Genomic DNA, 20,435 nt, shown 5'->3' with positions numbered 1-20,435 from the left:
TTTTTTCTCTGAAATCCTGGGTAACACAGTAAAGTTCCACTGCTTCCAGCCTGCCCTTTGCTTGGAGTTTGCTGCTTCTATTTTCCTCTCAAGGAAGAGCACGTGGGCTGAAGAATTGTCTCCTTTCATTCTTGTGTCATCACTGGGACTAAGAAAAGAAAGTTCTCCTGCCCTAATAAAATATTTAATCTCTCATCTAATAAAAGATACCACCTCTTCCTCCTAAAGCTGCCTGGTGAAAGAAGTTTTGCAGCAGTCTGGAAAGGGCAGGGGGAATAACCAGAGCCAACATGTAACATAAAATACAGGGTGAGCTGCTTAATGAGGCGTTCAAAGGATGTGGCTCCCCACTTTGCCTGGCAAACATGGTAAAAGTTAATAAGGAATTTCAAATTCTTCCCATTAGTTTGCTAATTAAGCAAACAGGAGTTTAGTTAAAACCAGGAGATTTTTCTGCATTGCTGTAGGGACCTGTGGGATCCATACATCCCTCTCAGAGACAGTGTTGATTTGGGATCAGGACTCTCAGCCTTTCTGTGTGTGCCTGGCTGAGGATGACACTGCAGGGGACATGTGGAAGGGAGCAGGCTGGAGAAGGCTTCTCGTGGAGCATTTCCATAGCCAGTGTCCACAGTTGAGTCACTGAAGGTCTGGGACTCATCCCGGGTGTGGAAGACCAAAGTGCTGCAGTCTCTGAGGCAGAGAGGGGGGACATGGCATTGACACTGTGTGTGTGTGCACCCAAGGGCGAGTTAACCCCCCCAGTGCTCCCAGCAGAGCTCTTGGTGCAGTGCAGCTGTCTCAGCTGACAATGGTGGCTCCCTGTCAGTGCCCCTGGGGAATATGACTATTTCCCTGATTTCCTTTGGGATTTTGGAGAACATCCTTCTGAAGTTTTTATTTCTCTGGAGTGTTACTTTCCTTAGGCTTCAATCTGCCTCTTACTGTGGCACTGAAGTGTTTCCCAATCTTTTAAAAAAATTAGCTTTCATGAGTGAAAGCAGTAAATCCTAAGAGGATTTTTATTTTGCTTTCTATATCTCTGTGTGTTGTGAGGTCTCCTTAAAAGCTGTTTCAGAGCAGTAACCTGGGTGCAGTGCTGGCAGCACAGCCTGCACCCTGTTGGTACCTTCCCATAACACAAGTGCAGAACTGCCCCACAGCTCACTCCAGGAGCTGCTTTTATTGCAGTGCAACATCAAAGTAATTACACATTTTGACAGATGAGCAGTCTGGTTATTCAGTTGTCTGTCTGGGACAGCAGCCATGAGGAGATGCTCAGTAACAGGGTGGGGAGGGCACACCCAGGTGAGAGTATGCAGCCTCCTGCTTTTTCTTCTCAGCTCCTGGTTTAGGGAATTACTAGGGTGGTATTTGCAGCCAGATGATTTGACCAAATCTCTTTTGTTACCCCATGTGTAATTTTGGCTTCCCAGCAATGCACAGTAGTGAATCCATAATTTATCATGACCCATATGAATGAAGTATTTTGTCTGGTTTTAAACCATCTAACTCCTAATCTCAAGCCCATTAGCTTTTACATTATGAGAAACTGAGAATAATGATTATATTTTCCTCTTTTCCTGGGATCTAAGTCCACTTAATCTCCTTTTATTGAAATATTCATGCATGTTGTGCATCCCTTTGACATTGACTAGCTCAGAATATCCTGCTGAGATGGAATGGGCAGAAACACAAATTAAATTGAACAGGCAGGCACAGAATGGGTTTAGATGTTTCTTGTCCTTTCCCCTCTCCCTTCCTAGTAAGATAAGAGCTCCAGATTAATTATCATAGAATTTTTTGGGTTGGAGGGAATCTTAAAGATTGGAAGGAAGCCCTCTGCCATGACAGGGACACCTTCCACTACCCCAGGTTGCTCAGAGACCCATCCAACCTGGCCTTGGACATTTCCAGGGATGGGGCATCCACAGCTTCTCTGGGAAACCCATACCAGGGCCTCACCACCCTCACAGTAGAGCTTTTCTCCCTAATATTTGATGCAAACCTACTTGCTTTCAGTTTAAAGCCATTTATTAGCACTTGTGTAATAAATTTTGGAGTAATTTCTGAGTGTCATTATTCTAAGCCTTCTTCTGTGATATTTCTAGGTCTTCTCATTGTTTAGACTCTCAAGTGACTCCAGATCATAAGTAAACTTTCAGTTCTTTTTCCAAGGATTGAATTAGAAAAACTTCTAACACCACACAGCCTTACGTCTCCCTAAAAGCTGTACTGGGCTCTTTTTTACTACATCCTATTTATCCACTACTAATACCAATCTTTAATAGCACTCACTGTAATTTTTTGAGTACTAAAATGACTCTTGGAGGCTTCTCAGGTCCTTCTGGCACCACATTTTCCTGTCCATCCTCCTGGAGCTGAGGATGATTTAATAGATCACAGTAGGGAGTTCTGCAACTTCTTCCTTTAATTCCTCAAGAGTTCTGAATTGAAATATTTATCATTGTTTTACCTAGAACTTGTTTAAGTCTATTCTGCTTAATACTTCCTTCAAAACAAGGTGTCAGTCCATCACTGTCAGTGAAGGGCTCCAGGGTGGGACTTGTCTTACACTGATGTAATCCCCACCTCAGATTCCTTCCCTACTCAGGTTTTTACACCTTGAGTATTTATCAGGCTCAGCAGCACATTGAGAGACTTCCTGCACCTGGCATGCTGGGAAAAGTTGGGGAGGCAGATTGCTTTTATTAGTGGGATTCTCAAACCCTTTTTAGTAGTTTAATTTTACATTGTATTTATCAAATGTCATATTTATTTGGACACAAAATTCTGCTTCCTAAAAGATCTGTTTTTGAATATCTGCCATCACAGTGTTCTGTGAGGCTGCCTTATTCTCGAGACAGTCATCTATTTCAGTTGTGTTAAATATTGGTCTAATTTTAATGATTCTAAATAGATTGCAGAAGTTGGGTAAGATTCAAACACAGATTGTTTGTGTGGGTGCTTGCAGGTTACCAAGATGGTCATTGGACATGTAGTCAGTGCTGTCAATGGAGTCCAAGGAAAGTTCAGCTCCCTCCAAAAGAGGGTGTGCAGGAGATGGTCTGGTGAATTGGTTTTTAGGATCCTCTGTCTGCTCAGGCTTGATTTCTGTTGTCTGTTATGGGAGCTCAGACATCTTGCTCGTATGTAATCACCTAAAACAAAGTGTTCCAATCTTTAATTGAGTGTGACCTTAATTGAATAATTAAGTGTTATTGCAGGTTGCTATTAGTTCAAATTTAATTTTATTTTAAAATTAGTTTAAGTACATTCTAATGTTAGTTTAAAATTTTAAAAATATAATTTAAAAACCAGCATGGTACAAATTCACTGATTTTTATCCAGACTGATGATGAGGCCATGGACATCAAAAAGCAATCTTAGAAATTTCATTATTATAGAGTCATAGAATCACAGATTGGTCTGTGTTGGAAGGGACCTCAAAGCTCATCTTGTTCCACCTCCTGCCATGGGCAGGGACAAATTCCAGTGGACAGGTGCTCAGAGCCTCATCCAACCTGGTCTTGAAGACTTGTTATTAAAACAATATTTTATTTATTATCACCCAGACAGTTTGAACTGTCATTCTTTCTTTAATAATTTGCAGTTGAAGGACACAATCAAAATTCAACTGATACTAGGAGGGATCTTTTCCTTGGCTTCAAAGAGCTTTTGATGAAGCAGGATTTACACTACAGACACAAACAGGAAAAGAAATGGTTAAAGTCAATGGCTTAAACAATGTGAGCAAGGTAGAATGATCTTTTTATGCCTTTTTATGACAGTAGGTATTGCACATTTATTTTTATTTGTTTTCTAGTTTAGAGTATTTACAAATATCAGGGATAGTTTTAACAATGTAGGAACTCAGAATTGAATGCCTATTGCTGAAAATTTCAAGAGGGCTCTAGGATATTAAATTAAGGGAAGGTGAAAGAATTATTTATGGCATTAAAAACCTTTCCTGAATGTCAGTCAATCTGTTCTGCTCAAAGCTTGTTAGCTATTTTGATATCAGTATTTACAAGAAAGAAATAATTTGTATTAGGAGAGACTAGAGGAGAGGAGAGGAGAGGAGAGGAGAGGAGAGGAGAGGAGAGGAGAGGAGAGGAGAGGAGAGGAGAGGTGAAATATTAAAAAATATGCAGGAGGGTAGAGGTTTTGCTAAAACAGTGTAGAATAAAATAGTAGGATTATGGATTTTTACAGTATTGTACTTTGCTGTGGCAGCCAAGGGATGCAGTAGATAATCCATCCCTTGGGTTCTCTAAATCCATGTAGGTTGTATTGTTTGAACTGCAATGTAATTCAAATATAAAGTGTTAATTCAAGAGAAGGAATCTCTTCTACTCTGCAAGAGGTCAGGCAGACACATACCACATTCCTTTCTGTTCATAAGTCTGCAAATTTTGTTCTGATTCATGTTCATCTTTGTGCAGTTCTGAGCCAAAGTGTGCAGAGAGCAGGAGAGACCAGGTCCTTCCTCCTGACCTCTCAGCATCACTGAAGTTGTTCTGAGGCTCCTGCAAAATGTGTTAACAGTGTACTGACAGGAAGTCTTTGTTTGTTCCAGCATGGACCTGTGTTCACAATATTCGCTCTGGGAAAACGATTCACTTTTGTGACTGAGGAAGAAGGAACTGAAACATTTTTTAAATCAGAAGACTTAAATTTTGAACAGGCAGTACAACAAGCTGTCAAGAATGCAGGTAACTGAGACCTGTCTCTTTTTTAAAGGAAACCAAATCTAATTACCTAGGAACATTAAATCCCAACCAAAAGCCTGTTGGTTTTTTGATCAGGCCTTAAATGCTTATTTTAATCCATGACCATGCTTTGAAATGGTGAAATCTAATTTCTCCATGATGACCCAGTACTGTAAACCAGCAAGGGATTCGGATTCAATCTCAAGGAATAAGAAGTTTCTGATCCAGGGGCTGTTATTACTTTTACCATCCAGCAACCCCAGTTTGAGGTCAGGTCCTTTGCTGTGACTGGACACCCCACCTGCATGTACCTTGTTAGGAGCAATCATAGTAATCCTATCACTTCACTGGAAAATAAGCTTGCAGCAATAACTAGTTGCTACACAGTAGTACAACAGTCATTAGAAAAGGATGGGGGGTTTATGAGGATGTACTACTAGCAATGGAGACACAAACTGGTTTTTTCCTTGGGATAAATTATTTTTCACTTCATTCAGTCTTGTGGCACGCCTGCACATCTCTCTATATCCCACTGGGGGGAAATCTCTGGATTGTTGGTTCTGGCACTGAAACTTCATGAGGCAGGAAGATGTTACATAGATTGGAAGAAGCAGAGTCATTACCAAAATCTTTACATGGTTACAAGGAAGCTTCCAGGGAATTTTGCTTTAGGAAAACGAGGGTTAAGGCATTTAAATTAGACTAAAAAGTTATGTGTAAAAACGTACATTCTGTCTTTCAGTGAAAAATCTACTTTCCAAAACGTTTCTGTTTCATTTTCTATTTAGTCTCTGTTCCTGCAGAAGCATTTTATCAGAACCATGGTAACCTCTACAGCATGATGAAGGGGAAAATGAGCCCTTCTAATCTGCACATGTTCTCAGGCACTTTGTGTAAGGAGCTCCATGAGCACATGGCTCACCTGGGCACGGAGGGCACAGGCGACCTCAATGACCTGGTAAGGTAAGGGAGTTGTGCAGCACATCTCCAACTCAGGGGTGTCCTGCATGGGAGAGAAATGTTCCTGTAAAGCAGCTGGAGCTCAGTCTTGCAAAAGTTTTATCAGGATGCTCATCACAGCTTCATGGTTTCAGGTGGCTCACAGAGTGGACAGGGTTTCATTTAAAGGTGTTTCTCCTTATTAGGAGAAGCATATGAATTGCCTGTTTGGAAGAAAAAAGAAAACACAGCATGTTCCAGCAAACCCTGTTTCCCAAAAGATGGGAAAAAAACCTTCACATATTTATAAAGAACTTAGGAACAGACAAAATGCTTAATCTTCTGCAGGCTGAGAACTTTTCATGTTTGAGCCAAGCTTAGCTTTAAGCTTAACTAAGACCCTCTGCAACTGACTTGGCTGCCAGAACTTCATGTAAAAAAAATTGTTTCATGTGACAGCAACAAAGCTTTTAACTCCTTCTTTTTCCTGATTATCTGGGACAACACCTACATCTTGTCTGTCCATCTGTACTACAAGTTGAATATTCATGGAATCACAGAATATTTTGGGTTGGAAGGAACCTTAAAGATCTTCTCATTTTATCCCCTGCCATGGACAGGGACACCTTCCACTCGAGCAGGTTACTCAGACCCCCTTCCAACCTGGCCTTGAAGACTCCCAGGGATAGGGACAGATACTGCCTTTGGTTTGGACCTGTTTCTAACATCTCACATTCAGATTGTCTTTTGCTGCCTTTTTCTGCAGTAATACAGTAAGATACAGCTGCTACTGCAGTTAAATCACTTGGCACCTCTCACTGCAATTACTGCAATCTGGATTAACTGAGGAAAAATGTGGGGGAGAGGAGCTTTGAAATATGGTAGGGGGTGGTCGGTTCTGCTTTGCTACACAGGGCAAAGTAAAAGTATTGGAATACAACATTCTGAATAATTATTTAGCTGCCTCAAAATGAAATCCATAGAGCCACCAGATGGCCCTCTCTTCCTAATTATCAGAAAATCAGCAAAGGTAGTGCTATTCCCTGAAACAGTCATTTAGCAGCATCTGGGACACAGCAAAGGCCCTACAAGAGTTTTTTGGAATGCAGGAGAAAGGTCTCAAGATGGACCTCAGAGTTTGCAGGATAACAGAGGTGCAAACACAAAAGAGTGAGATGAAAAGAAACCAAAAAAGCATTATCTGCCCAGGAAAGCTGCAGCCAGAGGAAGGATGTTTCAGGATGTTTGGTCCAGAAGGATTGTGCAATGCCCAGAAGGTTCATGTCGGTCAACCTGAAATGAGAGGGGTGGTTAATGGGGACAGGAGGACCTCGGTGGCCTTTCTGCTCTTACTCAAGTGACCAAACCCTAACTGGTGAAGTTCAGCCATGTGCAGATCACTCTGACATCTGTGTATCTCTGCCTCTGTTTAAAATCTGAAATAAGTGTGTGGGTGAGGTGTGAGCCTTGTGCCAGCCCTTCCATACTGGTGTGACCCTTGAATCCCACAGCTTCCAGGGCTGGCAATCCAGTGTGTTGCATCCTGGTCTAAAACTGCTGCAATTTGTGGCCCCTAAGTCTTGGGTGTCTTGTCCTTGCAGGCATGTCATGTATCCAGCAGTGGTGAACACCCTGTTTGGGAAGGGCATCTGCCCAACCAGTCCAAGTGAAATCAAGGAGTTTGAAGAGCATTTTCAGAAGTATGATGAGGACTTTGAATACGCTTCTCAGATGCCTGAATGCTTCCTGAGGTAAAGGGGCAGAGATGATAATTGTGGTGTACCCACTACAGATATTTATCTTGCTGCAGTATCAGCCATGGGAGACATTTCCCCTGGAGGAGGATGCCCAGTTTTTATTCATGGTATGCCCTCAGGCAAAGGAGGCTTTTAGCTAAATGTTTCAAAAAAGTTCTGACCTTGTCTTGTGCATTTTCCTGTTATAAAGCAGAAACAACCTGGCTTAGGTGAGCAGAGCCCAGCTTGGACTTGTCAGGGAGCAGCAGAATGAGGTAAAGGGCAAAGGCCTGAGCCTGAATGTGAGTCCCAAGCTCAGGGGGCCTCCAGCGAGGTGTCTCTGCTCTTTTCCACGCCTCAGCTGTTTTCCCAATACCAATCCCAGGTTATGTGGCTGCACTGTCATAGAATTGACCTTGGGTAGAGATACTCAAACCCTGAGGAGGTGCTTCCAGACACTGTCAGTGTTCTCAGGGACATCATTGCACCTTTAGCACCTCAAAATACCTTCAGAAAGAATTGAGGATGCTCTAAAAAAATGGCCTTGATTTTCTTCCAAAGGATCATTCTTGAAAAGATTCTCCTAAGCAGTCTGTCCAAATCAACAATGACAACCTGTAATAAAAAGGTGTGAAAATGTAGGAGTGTTGCAGTCCCACATCCTGACTGCAAGAGGAGATCTGGCCAAGGTGAAGGCCTTGGATGTGCTGTTCTTCATGCCAGTCATCACTTCTATCAGTCAGACTGACACTTGGCTGTTCATCAGCTGACTGCTGCCCAGGAGTTTTTGGAAAACAACCTAAGGAGTGCTTCTCATGGAAAAGGAAATGTTGGTTTGTGCTGCCTTGGTTAAGTGCTTCTTGTTTGTTGCTTTTCTTTACAGGAACTGGTCTAAATCCAAAAAATGGCTTCTAAAATTATTTGAGAAAGTAGTGTTGGATGCTGAAAGGACCAACCCTTCAGAGACTGCCTCCAAGGTAAACATCCGAGGGTAGGAAATAAGATGACTTTCTTGTATATTCTGACTGAAGTGATGGAGAGCAGGAATTACTTCAGTACTGGAAGAAATAAGTCAAATATGTCAGCTTTTATAGCTATACCCAAATGTTCCAGTATTGCTGTCACCTGCAGTAGGACAGACCCATAACTTTGATTATTGTTCCTCCATTTAGTTTATTTCAAGCAATTCTGAGAATTAATATATTCCCCAGGGGAATTTTAAGGCAAGGGTTCAGAGCTGTGACCCATCCCCAGCCTGCAGTGCCACGCTGCAGGGAGCAGTTGAAAGAGGTGAGAGAAAGACCCTTCACTTGTTTATCTGACGGCGCCGTGCTGTGAAACCTCAAAACCTTACATGTGCTATTTATAAACCCTGGTGTAGAGTGAGCAGATCCTTCAACAGCCAGACTGGTAGAAAATAGCAGATTACTGGATTGGGAGCCAAGTACCCTAAATATTGATTGTGTCAAAGCTGAGATAAGTTGTTCCCCTGGTTATTCTCCATAGCTTTGGCAGGAATTCTGCCGATAGGGCTGACAAACATGATGGCAGACTGCCCTGGCAATTTTGATCTATCAAATGGTTGTAGAACAGATCACCAAACAAAATAGGTTTTATTTAGACCTCAAAAACTTTACATGCCACAGTTTCTTTAATAAAATAAACCAGATTAGCAGAAAGAAAGAGAAGGCTGGAAAAGAGCTAGTGGGAGGTAAGAAGATGCAGGAAGTAGTAAGCACAAACTTGATGTCTTAGATTGGATGGGAATTAGAAAAAAATTCAGCCGTTTTTTCATTCAGGGTCAGCCTTTTCCCCTCTGAAAAGAAGGCAGAAGCTTTGCCTCAAGTGCATGGTTGCCTTGCATTTAAGGAAATACTATAAACAAAAGCTGATCCTAGAACATTACAAAGTTGCTATAGTTTCAAATAATATCAGCCCATTGAAGTCACTGCTTAGGTCACCAAAATAGTGCCTGAAACTAAGGAGTTTGCTGATGTGTCAGACCATCTCTTTATAACAGCACCTTTTTGGCATGAACAGAGAGAACATTTTCTTCATTTCCATTCATTCAACTGGCTCATTCCCATTTTCAGGTTCTTTAAAGCAGAAGTGTAGAGCAGGGATGAGAATTTTTTTTTTTCTTTCTTCCAAATACAAGCTCATGGGCAGTGAGGGAACCCAATCCTCTAAAACTTTAACAAAATGGAGAGCAGTAAGAGTATTCAGGAGGGATTCATGTGGTGCGCTGAGTTCTCCTGGCCCTCTGCCTGTGTGAGTCTCACTGTCATTTCTACATGGTGCCTTCCAAAAAAGCCATAACTAACATTACTTCTCTTTGAGAAACTAGCTCTTGAGTTCTACTAAGCTCTATCCCAAAGTACATTTTATCTGTATTCTTGGAAATACAGATTATTTTCTTTTATTTTTAACAGACACTTCTACAACATCTCCTGGATAGTTTGCAGGGAAAACATCTAGCTCCCAATTATGGTCTCCTGATGCTCTGGGCTGCCCAAGCAAATGCTGTGCCTGTAAGTATATCAGCTACACAAACACCTTCTCTCTCTCCTGTTCCAAAGCCTGGATTTGGGAAGGAAAGGCTTTGAAGCAGAGGTCACACACACTCCATGGATTCCAAAGAAGGGATTATCACGCCCACATGCATCACTGCAAATATACTCAGGCTGCAATGTCACAGAAGCAATGACAAGAAAAGCTCTTCTTGTATTTTTCCTAAATTATGTTGTCCCTTGTCATAACATTTCAGGAACATAAGCCTCATAGCTATTAAGATCACAGTCTTAAGCTGTGAAGAGCATTTAACTCTGTTTCGAAGCACTGTGGCTGTATTATAGAAAAGACTATTTCAGATACTTTGGTATTACCAATTGTAAAGAATATCAAAAGCATAATACAGAATAACTTCATCTGTGTGTAAACCCTCAAGTGATTTTTTTTCTCTTTCATTTTTAGGGGATTTGCTGTATAAATGCCAGTGGAAGAAAAGCAATAGTTTGATTCTAGAGCTGTTAAGTTTTGTCTGTGTTAGAAAAGAATTTGCTAGATTAATGATACTGATATAAGTATGCTAACAAGCTCAATTTATCTAACACAGCTGAGGCTGACCAAAGACATTTATAGGAATTTCTCAGATGAAAAATCCATAGCAGCAAAAACATCCTTTATTTACCATGACTACTAAGCTCTTTCCAGCACAGTTATGTCCATTACAGATGTGACTTAGAAAAACATGATAGTGAGTTATTTTTATATGTTCCCCTAACAGATATATCTATGTTTTTTGGAGATTGGATATTACTGCAGTTTAGCCTAAGGGAAATTCATCCATTTCAGTGAGGTTTCTGTGGATTCACGTGTTGGCGTAAGTGGGAGGCATAGCCTGCTGTCTGTTATCAGGATAACTGACATTCCTTCCACAACACTTACTTCTGTAATATTCAGCTGTAAATAGACATACAGATATTTTTCTGTTTCTCAGAATAGTCACAACCACTGTTCTGGGGAATGGAATGACGAAAGAAAAGGCCTTTCACCTTCCAAGGGCATTTTTTACAAGCACTTTAAACCCTTTTATCTGAAACAATTCAGTTATCCCTTCTTAGCCCATGGAGTGAAGCCACAATGTCCAAGTGCTGTACAGAAAAGCTAAGCTACAAGATTTGCTTAGCAGACCGAGGGCTGCATCCATATCAGTCTGTTTGGGAAATAACAGTCAGAGTTTCATCCCTCACCAGCACAGATGGCCCACGACCAGATCTGTGTGCAGGCTGCACCTCCCGCTAGCTCAGCAAGAGGAGAGAGACTCCTGGCATTGCTGCCAGTCCTTCTGGTTTCATCCTACTTAAGAGGATTTGCTCCTTTCCTAAATTTCTTGATTTTGAACTTCATTGCATAATCAGTTAGCAAATTATTTCTAAAGGGGATTTACTACTCCTTGGTTTGCTGTTTATTAAAACTTTTCCTGCCCATTTTAGTGTGACTCACTATGACAATGCCCTGCAAATTATTTAACTTCATTTCTGCAAATGCTAGTATGAATTATTTTTTTTTCATTCCTGCAGCTAAAACTAATCATGCACAGTGATTTAGTAGTTCATTTAACACCTAGTTATTTCAAAATAAAGGATTCTGTGTTTCAAAGCTCAAGGCCAAAGCTATATAATGTTCACTAAAGATAAGTACACAGCAGATGACTAGACATAATCTCCCAGGAGCTGAGCCCTTAGATGTAGATTTACCCAGGAAGCACAGCTCCCTGTGCATCTCAACTACAATAGGCACATACAGAAAAAGTGCAATTGTCATCACCTGCCTCTGTGATTTGCTAAAAAGATACTGTCATTCTGTTCCATGGCTCTAAATTCAAGGATTTCCATCTCTGTTTAGGTTGCATTTTGGACCCTTGCTTTCATACTCTCTAATCCTGCCATTTACAAGAAAGTCATGGAAGACCTGGCTTCTGTTTTTGGCAAAGCAGGTAATAAATCTGATTTTGTCCTTCTGGAAGCTGGAAATGATTTATCCTGTGTCGGCCCAGCACAGGGCACACTTGGTCAGTGGCTGGGAACAATGAGTGTTCCTGCTAAGGGTGCTGCTGATTGCATAGAGTCCACCTCTCAGGTCTTTACTCAGTATATGCCCAAGATGTATTTTTAAGCAAAAACATCCCTGATGTTAGCAGAAAGAAGCCAGGAATAGAAACAGTATATTTCTTCATTCCTGTCATTTAAATTTAGATTTGTATTTCCCAGTCTTGTGCTTTTTCCAGGCACCTACAGTAGGGTCAGGTGAGGTCTTTCAGTTCAGGTGATTTTTATGGTGTGCTGTTCACCAGAGTTACAGCTATTCATGAAAAAAACAGGCCAGGAACAGTTCCTTTTCTGTCATCAGAGGCAATTTTTTCCAGCATGGTTCGCCCCACATGAATAACCTCTTTCCCTCAAAAAGCAGTCACCTATTGGGAGCAGTCATTCCTGTAAGCAGTCCCTTAGACCAGAGTTAAACTTTCACAGAAGACTTCGTGGATATGAGTCAAAATTGTATCAAGAAACTTGTCAGTAATTAACCAGTAAAGAAAATTCATGAAGCCTTTCTCCTGGCCTTGTTTCATTTTCTAGTGTTAACAGAGCCCAAGACCTCAGCCATGGCTTCTTGTCTTGGTGCCTACAGTCCCCTAAGATTTCTATGCAGTGTCCCATGAAAGCACAGAAAAACTCTGAAGACTTTTAACATGACTTTGTTTGGCCCTCCTGTCTAATACCATGTCTACACCTACTTTAGAGTTACTGAATTATGTTCAGTGGCTTTTCTAAAATTTTACTGGTCTGAGTCTATTTATTTACTTTGAAATATAAAGGCAATTTTTGGGTGTAAACAATGCCTTGAAGTCTTGAAGTATTTCACCCACAGTCCTAAAGCAAGACTGTGCCAGCCTGTATCAAAACAAGTGTGAAATATAGTTTTTACATGGAGTCCTCTTTCTCACGCCATAACAGGTAAAGATAAACTGGAAGTCTCTGAGGAGGACCTGAAGAAGATCCCTTTCATTAAATGGTGCACTTTGGAAACCATACGGTTGAGGTCTCCAGGTGCAATCACCAAGAAAGTCATAAACCCAATTAGAATTAAGGTGAGGTTTGGTTGTGAGGGTTTTTATCCCCAAAGGATGCTGTGTGATTTGTCTGAAAAGGGTCCTCCCAATAGATCTTGGTAAAATTACAGTGGCAGAGATAGTCCCCAGCCTCACATATATTTTCTTTTTAATAGATTTATTCATCATCATTAATTTACGAGTGGTTTGGATTTTCCAGCTTACAGTCTTGCCTTCAGTTTTGAATCAATTTAAGATTGAATTGAATTGAGCTACAGATACTGATGGCATATAAAAGAGGAATTGGACACAAGTATAGAAGGAACCATATTTTAGTAACTGATAAAACTCCTTTCTGTCCTCTTCACTACAATTCAGAAGAGAGTTGTCAGCATTCAGGAGCCTTGCAAAGAAATGTTTGGGAAAATACCCACACTCTTAAGGAATCAGTGCTCACGACTATTTGAGATTACTGATCAAATTACTAATACCTACAGTCATAGAAGGCTTTCTTAGAATTTCTTTGCATTGTAGGACATGCTTAACAAAATATTTAGAAAAAAGGAAACAGCTCACATGGTAAATCAAGAAGCAGGAAAGACAGAAATAATGCTTCTAATCTTTTGATACCTAAAAAGCCCCAAATAAGAACACAAATAATCTTTCCACTTTCCCCACTGTTTAAGTATTATGGAAAAAATAGCAACAGGAAGAAAAAACCTCAGACATGTAATATAGCCACCATGTGTTTACTACCTTCACTTGTCTTTCCTTAGGATCTTCCACTGATGGAGGAGAAGTTCCGAGGAAGGACTATTTTGTGAGATTTTTAGCTCTTTTCTTAAGAGATTTTTCTCCTTTTCAGAATTTCACCATCCCTGCAGGTGACATGCTGATGTTGTCACCATATTGGTTGCACCGGAATCCAAAATATTTTCCTGACCCAGAAATGTTCAAACCTGTAAGTTGTGACTCCTAGCGTGGATATTTTGCTGTCTTTCTCCCCTTCACTTATTTTCCAGTAAAGCATATGGACAAATGTGCTTAAATCTGGCTGAGAATGGCCTTGAATACAGAGGAGATGTGCACATGTAGGAGGAGCCTGTAGGAATAAAAAAGACTTTTAAATTCAGTGACATGTTCCAGGTAATATGGTACTATTTTATATCACATTGATCCTGACCTTATCACTCTCTGTAACTCCCTGAAAGGAGACTGCAGCCGGGTGGGGGTCAGTCTTTTCTCTCAAGTAACAACTGATAGGATGAGAGGAACCAGCCTCAAATTGTGCCAGGAGAGGTTTAGATTGGATATTAGGAGAAATTTCTTCACTGAAAGAGCTGTCAGGCATTGGAACAGGCTGCCCAGGAAAATGATGGGGTCACCATCCCTGGAGGGATTTAGAAGATGTGTAGGTGTGGTGCCTGGGCACGTGGTTTAGTGGTGGATTGGCAGTGCTGGATAATGGTGGATGTGATGATCTTAGAGATCTTTTCCAACCTAATCAATTCTGTGATTGCAAGTATTCTCCTCTCCCTGTTGGATGATTTCTTGTAGGTATTATCTCTGCTAATTCACTAGTTAATCTAGTTTCTTGATTATTATTCCACTGCAGGTGGCTGTGTGGGCAGGCTTGTAACTGCTCTTTTTAGCACCATCCAATATAGAACAGTTTGTCTTTTTTATAGAAATATATCAAGGAGTAATTTAAACAAAACTTCCCTTCTAGCAAGCTCTTCCTGATTTGAAATCCCTTTTAACAATTCCTGTGTCTTTGAAATCTGAAGCTGAAACTGATGCAGCATTTCATTTTTTAAAAACTCTCCCTTTTTTTCAAGAGGAATAGATGAGTACCCCTTGGACATTGTCATTCCAAATGTATGACCTTACTGCATCACCACTGATATTTTTTTTTCTTTCTTTATTGGATTTTGATGCTGATGGGTTTCTTCCTCAGAAAGCTCTAAACAGCCCTAGCTGAATAAAATCTCTAAAATAGATAAAGGCAAGATTATGTCTTCTCTGAGGCAGCTTCATCAGAGGAGTTCACCACCAGAAGCTTGACAGGGTGTTACTTGGCAGAGTAGCACTGAGTTTGTGGAGGCTGGTACAGTTTGTCACCCAGCAGTCATGGGATTTACTTCTCTCAGTGTCACTCACCAAAACTTCAGCCCATATTGCCTTGGTTCGTGTGTTGTCCCTTTTCCCTCAAAGCAATTTAGGATGGAGCGGGGATCCCTTTGGGTACAGACAAGCTGTTTTTCGTGGAGAATCATTCATCTCACACACTGGCTTACATCAGTTAAAGCTCATAGACCTTGCATTTGTCTGTGCAGAGTGTCTTAGAAATGTTTTTTTGTTCAAGATGTGTGTATGAGCTGTTTATGTGTCCTGACACAATTTTGTGGCTGAGGCTTCCCTCAGTACTGGTTGAACATTTGCATTTGTAGATATATTTAAAAAGAGAAGGTTGCATTTTAATAGCTCAAGATGCAGAGTTTAGGAAATAGGGAGGTATAAGAAAATTGCTTTAGGGGTAATTTTGAAAAGTTCTCCAGCATTTTAAGGCACCTAAATGTGTTTCCCTGATTTGGTGTTGATTTTTGGATCCAGACCCTAATACTAACAGGTTGAATGCAAAAAAAAATAAATCGTATTAGTGCAACTTTGTATTGAAGATTAGCTGTCCAAGGTCATTTTTAGCCTGGAGAAATAAAGTTAAGCTTTATTTATATAAGGCTGATTTGGAAAAAAAAAAGTTTCTTCCCACAGGATCGTTGGAAAGAGGCAAATTTAGAGAAGAATGCTTTCTTGGACAGCTTTGTGGCATTCGGAGGAGGGAAGCATCAGTGTCCAGGAAGGTCAGTGAAACAGCTGGGGTTTATTTATTCCCAAACCCTGCAGAGAACAACTCTCTTGAGCTGGGCTTCTCTTACTCTTGGAGATAAAGTGTTTGCTTTGCTCTTTGTCCGTCTCCTAATATTCAGCATCATCTGCACCTTGTTTAAACTGACCTGAAAATGGTTTCATTCCTGGAAAAGACTGGTGAAGTCACAAAGAACAGGCAGAATCTGAGACCAAGGGATATCAAGGAAATTCAGCCTGGCTCTGCCCCTGCTGAGGTTTCTTTTCATCAAGGCAGAGTTGCTTCAGTTTTCCAAACACACCATTTTACACACTATTTTAGTTATTCAGGTTGCCTTAGACCAGTTCTAAACAAACCTACAGAACCTACAGACTGTCTTTTGATCCTCTGTGATGCCAGTGACATCTCTGCTGATCTTCAGGTGTCTTAACTGGCTCCTTTCTGTTTGTATCTGGTCTTTGCATTAGGGCACACAGAATTGTATAATGGCTTAAATAGCAGATCCTGTCTCATTTCACTTCTCCAGCAATGCCAGCCTTGGTACTTCCTGCATTCCCTCTGCTGTTTTCTCTGTTGTCCCTCTTCCTGGAACAAGTCCCAGGGAGCCAGCTGCTCCTCATTCCTGTGTTCAAACATCTCTGTGCTCAACCCTCTGCCTTCAAAACCCGGGCTCCTCTGAGACAAAAGTGACCAAGAATCCTTAAGACCAGTCATTTTAGCTCAAGTTCCACACGGAGCTAGCAATCTGGAGGGTGTTGCAGAGGATCTGCATTCTGGAATCTGCACCCTATGGCAGGCTAGACATGAGTGCCAGATAAACTTTGTGGAGGCATTAAAGACATGAGCAAAATCAATAAAACTGCTTTCGCCATTTAGGCTTGCCAGAGGGAAGTGTTCACTCACTGCTGTACCTTGGTGGCTTGTACCACATTCCTGAGCTAAATCTGAGCACAGCCTCATTCCCAGCAAGGGCAGCAGCAAAATTCTCAAGAGGCATCTGCAGGTATAGGGAAAGCTGCAAAACAATGTTTCTGAAAGCTGTTTGTTTATATATCCCGACCTATATCTTTGTTCAGGCTGTTCTCTGGACTCTGATAACATCTTTCGAATAAGTTTTTGTTTAGAAAGAAAAGTATAACATCTCTACACGACAACAGATGGAGAATCTTTTTCTTGCTGAGAGACAAAAAAAAAGCCCTTTCAGACCCTCTGGCAGTCCACATGGTAACACACACCTTCAGGTTTTTCAGCAATTATTGTAAAAGAATAATGTGATGGTCTTGAAAAAAAAGAAAATTAAATTAAGGGTTGTATCAAGGATTTCAGGTTGCAGATTTCCTTCATACAACTGAATGAAACAATATTACAAGTTTAAGAGGCATTTTTATTTATTTCAGTACTGAGGTTTATAAATGAAATGTATATGACATTTAACTTCTCCATTGCAAAAGTTCAGCATAAAATTAAAAGCTAATTTAATCAAACTGAAAGGTAGTACATAACTTACCTGTCCAATATTCTACCTGTCCAATATTCTACCAAACTAATGTGGGAAGAGCTCCTAAAAAAACCATTTCTGTGCCATATTTTTACTTTAAAGAAAAAGTTGATGCCAGTTTGACTACTTTGGTCGAATCAGGTGGTTGTTGCCTGTGTGACTGTGCTTGTCTTGCATGAGTGTGTTGTCCCCTCAAGCACTGGGGTCCAGGGCCCTGCCAACAGAGCTGGGACTGGAAGGACCCACCCTTGCATGGTGCTGCAGGCTTGGAGCTTGGGCTACATCCCACCTGAGCTCAGCTAATACCCATCAAAATATCTCTGCACTGCATTCCCCCGAGCCAAGGCCACCAAAAGCTCAAGGCAATTCCAATGTGAAATCACAGGGATAATTTGGATCTGAAGCTGTGCTGAAACAAACAAGGATCTTCCCACTCCAGAGCCCAGGGTGGCTCCATGTCCAGAGCCTCATGGCTCTGCAGGAATTTCCTTGGGTCTATGAGGCTTTTTAGCTTCCCTTCACACCTGCCAGGCCAGTTCCATGTACTGTCATGTATCCTCTTCCCCTGTGAATTCCCTCATAGTGGTTTTATCCAGGTTTCCCAGCATTTCTCTGTAGAGGACCAAGGTGGTATTACTATTTTAACTGGGTATTTAAGACTATGTTTAAATTCTGCAAGTGAGTAATCCCATGACCTTGCATTAGGTGCACACTGGTGAATGCAGAAAGCTCTTGTACACATCAGCATTAAAAACCAATAGCCTGGAGGATTTCACCTGCAGTTATCCAAAATCTTCTCTGGCCTAAGAAACCTTTCGGAGAGTGTTACAGAATGAAGAAATCATGCCCTTGGGTCTCCTACTGCATCCTAATGCTGACGCATTAAATAATAACTCCCACTGTCACCGCTCTCTGATGTCACCAGGCTCCCAGCTGCATTATATAACTTTATATAGCACGATTAGTCATATGGCCTTTTCTGTTTAACTGCCTTCTCACTCCTAGGAAGTTATTTCAAGTGTTGGGAGAACATAAATGTTGATACAGTGGAAAAATCCATAGTGATAAGGAGCTGGTTTAAAATAGGTGTCAGAGGGATACTGTCAGTCCAGTGTTTCACCAGAAAGAAGGGGCAGCCGCCACATTCATGTTCTTTGCCGAGTAACAAATCTGAACAAACTACAGCAGTTTTCCTATGGAAGATAAACTTCCAGGCAGAACTAAAGCACAGAGTGTAAAATGTGTCAGGCACCTTACCTGATGATAACACACAAGTGATATGGTCAGTCTGGAGGGCCAGTGTTTTCCTCGCTTTCCTTGCAGGTGGTTTGCGATCATGGAAATCCAGCTGCTCGTTGTGCTGTTCCTGTACAAGTATGAATTTGTGCTGTTGGATGCCGTGCCAAAAGAGGTAAGAGATCCATGCACTTGTGTAGCATTCCCCATCTTTATACCCTTCATTCATCAGGCTCAGTTAAACGACCATGCTCAACTGTGGTTACATAAATTTTGAGAGGAGTATTATAAAACATATAACGAACAACTTGATCTTTGTTTTAACTCAGAAAATCCAGAGTAAGTCCAGCAATTCCAGTTAGTGGGGCTGCACTGCCTATACAACAAAGTGCTTACAAGAATATTTTTCTCATCATTGCCCAAACATTACCAGAGGTTTGATACTTGTTGATCACAAAAATAAATATGGAAAGGGATTAATACTTCAAAGATATGGAATCACATGTAACACTCCTATTACTCTTCCACTTCACATTCAGGGGTGGAAGGTAAAAGATTAGGGTAAGGCTGAATGAACAACTGTGACGCAGAAAGGTTTTACACTTAAGGGAGAATGGCACAGTCTCCACTTCGTTATTTGAGTATTTTCAAAGTATTCAAAACTGCAAGTGTTTCTTAAGAGCTCATGTGTCACCCTGACAGAATGACTGGAATAATAATTTACCATGAAGGCCCTACTCAGTGGCTTTGGCAAAGCCAAGAAATTATTCTTGGTATTTGGTCTTGGTTCTCTAAGACTGAAGATGCAAGATTGTTTCTATCTTAACATTAAGGAACAATGTTAAGGAACTGAAGTGTTTTTTCTGATTTTCTTCTTTCTTCAGAGCCCTTTACATTTGGTGGGGACACAGCAACCCATGGCACAATTACAGGTCCGGTATAAATGCCGGAAATGAAAGTTGTGCAGCACCGACCTTTCTTCGCCTGCTCACAATGGATGGATGAACCACTGAGCTGCTTCCCAATCCCACATCTTCAGACAGGCTCTCTGCCTGTAGAATTCTTGATTTCAACTTTCAATGCTGTACACTGTGCTGTGCCCTCCTGGCTTCCCACCTCCCAGTGCTTCAATCCAAGCTCCCCTGCTGCATTCCTAATTTGTGGGTCAGTTATTTGCAGAGTTTGCAAACATGATAGATTAAACTCGCCAACCAAACATTCAGGACCAAAAGCTGCAGAATCTGGAAATCTGTGTGGAGGCTGTGTCAGAACCAGTGGAGAAGCAGCTCCCTTGGGCCAGGTCACTGCTTTCTGCAGGGTGCTCCAAACCAAGGACAAAGTGGTGCCTCATGCGAAGAAAACATATTGGTAACAACAAACAGCTCCCTGATGCTGGTGTGCACAAAATCCAGGACAGTCTGAGCAGAGACTTCTGGATCAGCTCCACATCCTGATAAACTGGTGACTAGTGTGTCACTGCCTGTGTGGGCAGGTGAAGGTCAGGCCTGCTCTGCCTACAACCAGTGCCAACTTCTTGCAAATAAAATGAATTTATAATGGAAAAATTGGAAGCAGTTGAGATCTTGTTCCACTGGAGCACCTAAAATTTCTGCTGATCTTTATTTTGCTCCACAGGATTCAGAATCGGTCCTTGCATGAATTTGCAATAAAAGTTTGACCCTGATGCTTGGCTTCCAATAAAAAGTGATAGCAAGGAAAGCTGTTCCTGCTCATGAGATTTGTTGTGTAATATCTAGAATACTTTGTTTTCCCTACCACATGAATTATAGAACAAAATGCACAAATGTAAGAATATTTAATCTTGTAAAGAATACTT

General features: G+C 41.2%; 1 protein-coding gene across 4 annotated transcripts in view; it reads left to right on the top strand.

Annotated features, from left to right (window-relative positions):
* The window catches only part of CYP39A1 (cytochrome P450 family 39 subfamily A member 1), a 349,396-nt gene that overhangs the window by 2,134 nt on the left and 326,827 nt on the right, over nucleotides 1–20,435 (top strand). For 2 of the 4 annotated variants that reach the window (XM_066314682.1, XM_066314684.1), the window contains exons 2-12: nucleotides 4,580–4,715; nucleotides 5,501–5,675; nucleotides 7,253–7,402; nucleotides 8,271–8,364; nucleotides 9,820–9,918; nucleotides 11,795–11,885; nucleotides 12,904–13,037; nucleotides 13,864–13,959; nucleotides 15,771–15,859; nucleotides 18,686–18,773; nucleotides 19,483–20,317. In XM_066314682.1, coding sequence (XP_066170779.1) covers nucleotides 4,580–4,715; nucleotides 5,501–5,675; nucleotides 7,253–7,402; nucleotides 8,271–8,364; nucleotides 9,820–9,918; nucleotides 11,795–11,885; nucleotides 12,904–13,037; nucleotides 13,864–13,959; nucleotides 15,771–15,859; nucleotides 18,686–18,773; nucleotides 19,483–19,554 — 1,224 coding nt within the window. In that variant the 3' untranslated portion in view covers nucleotides 19,555–20,317. Of the gene's footprint in view, nucleotides 1–4,579; nucleotides 4,716–5,500; nucleotides 5,676–7,252; nucleotides 7,403–8,270; nucleotides 8,365–9,819; nucleotides 9,919–11,794; nucleotides 11,886–12,903; nucleotides 13,038–13,863; nucleotides 13,960–15,770; nucleotides 15,860–18,685; nucleotides 18,774–19,482; nucleotides 20,318–20,435 lie in introns of those variants that run through there. The other 2 variants (XR_010743158.1, XM_066314683.1) reach the window with 2 other exon arrangements.

This window comes from Sylvia atricapilla, chromosome 3 (assembly GCF_009819655.1).
Source record: "Sylvia atricapilla isolate bSylAtr1 chromosome 3, bSylAtr1.pri, whole genome shotgun sequence".
Taxonomy (NCBI): domain Eukaryota; kingdom Metazoa; phylum Chordata; class Aves; order Passeriformes; family Sylviidae; genus Sylvia; species Sylvia atricapilla.
This window is presented reverse-complemented; position numbering and strand designations above follow the sequence as displayed.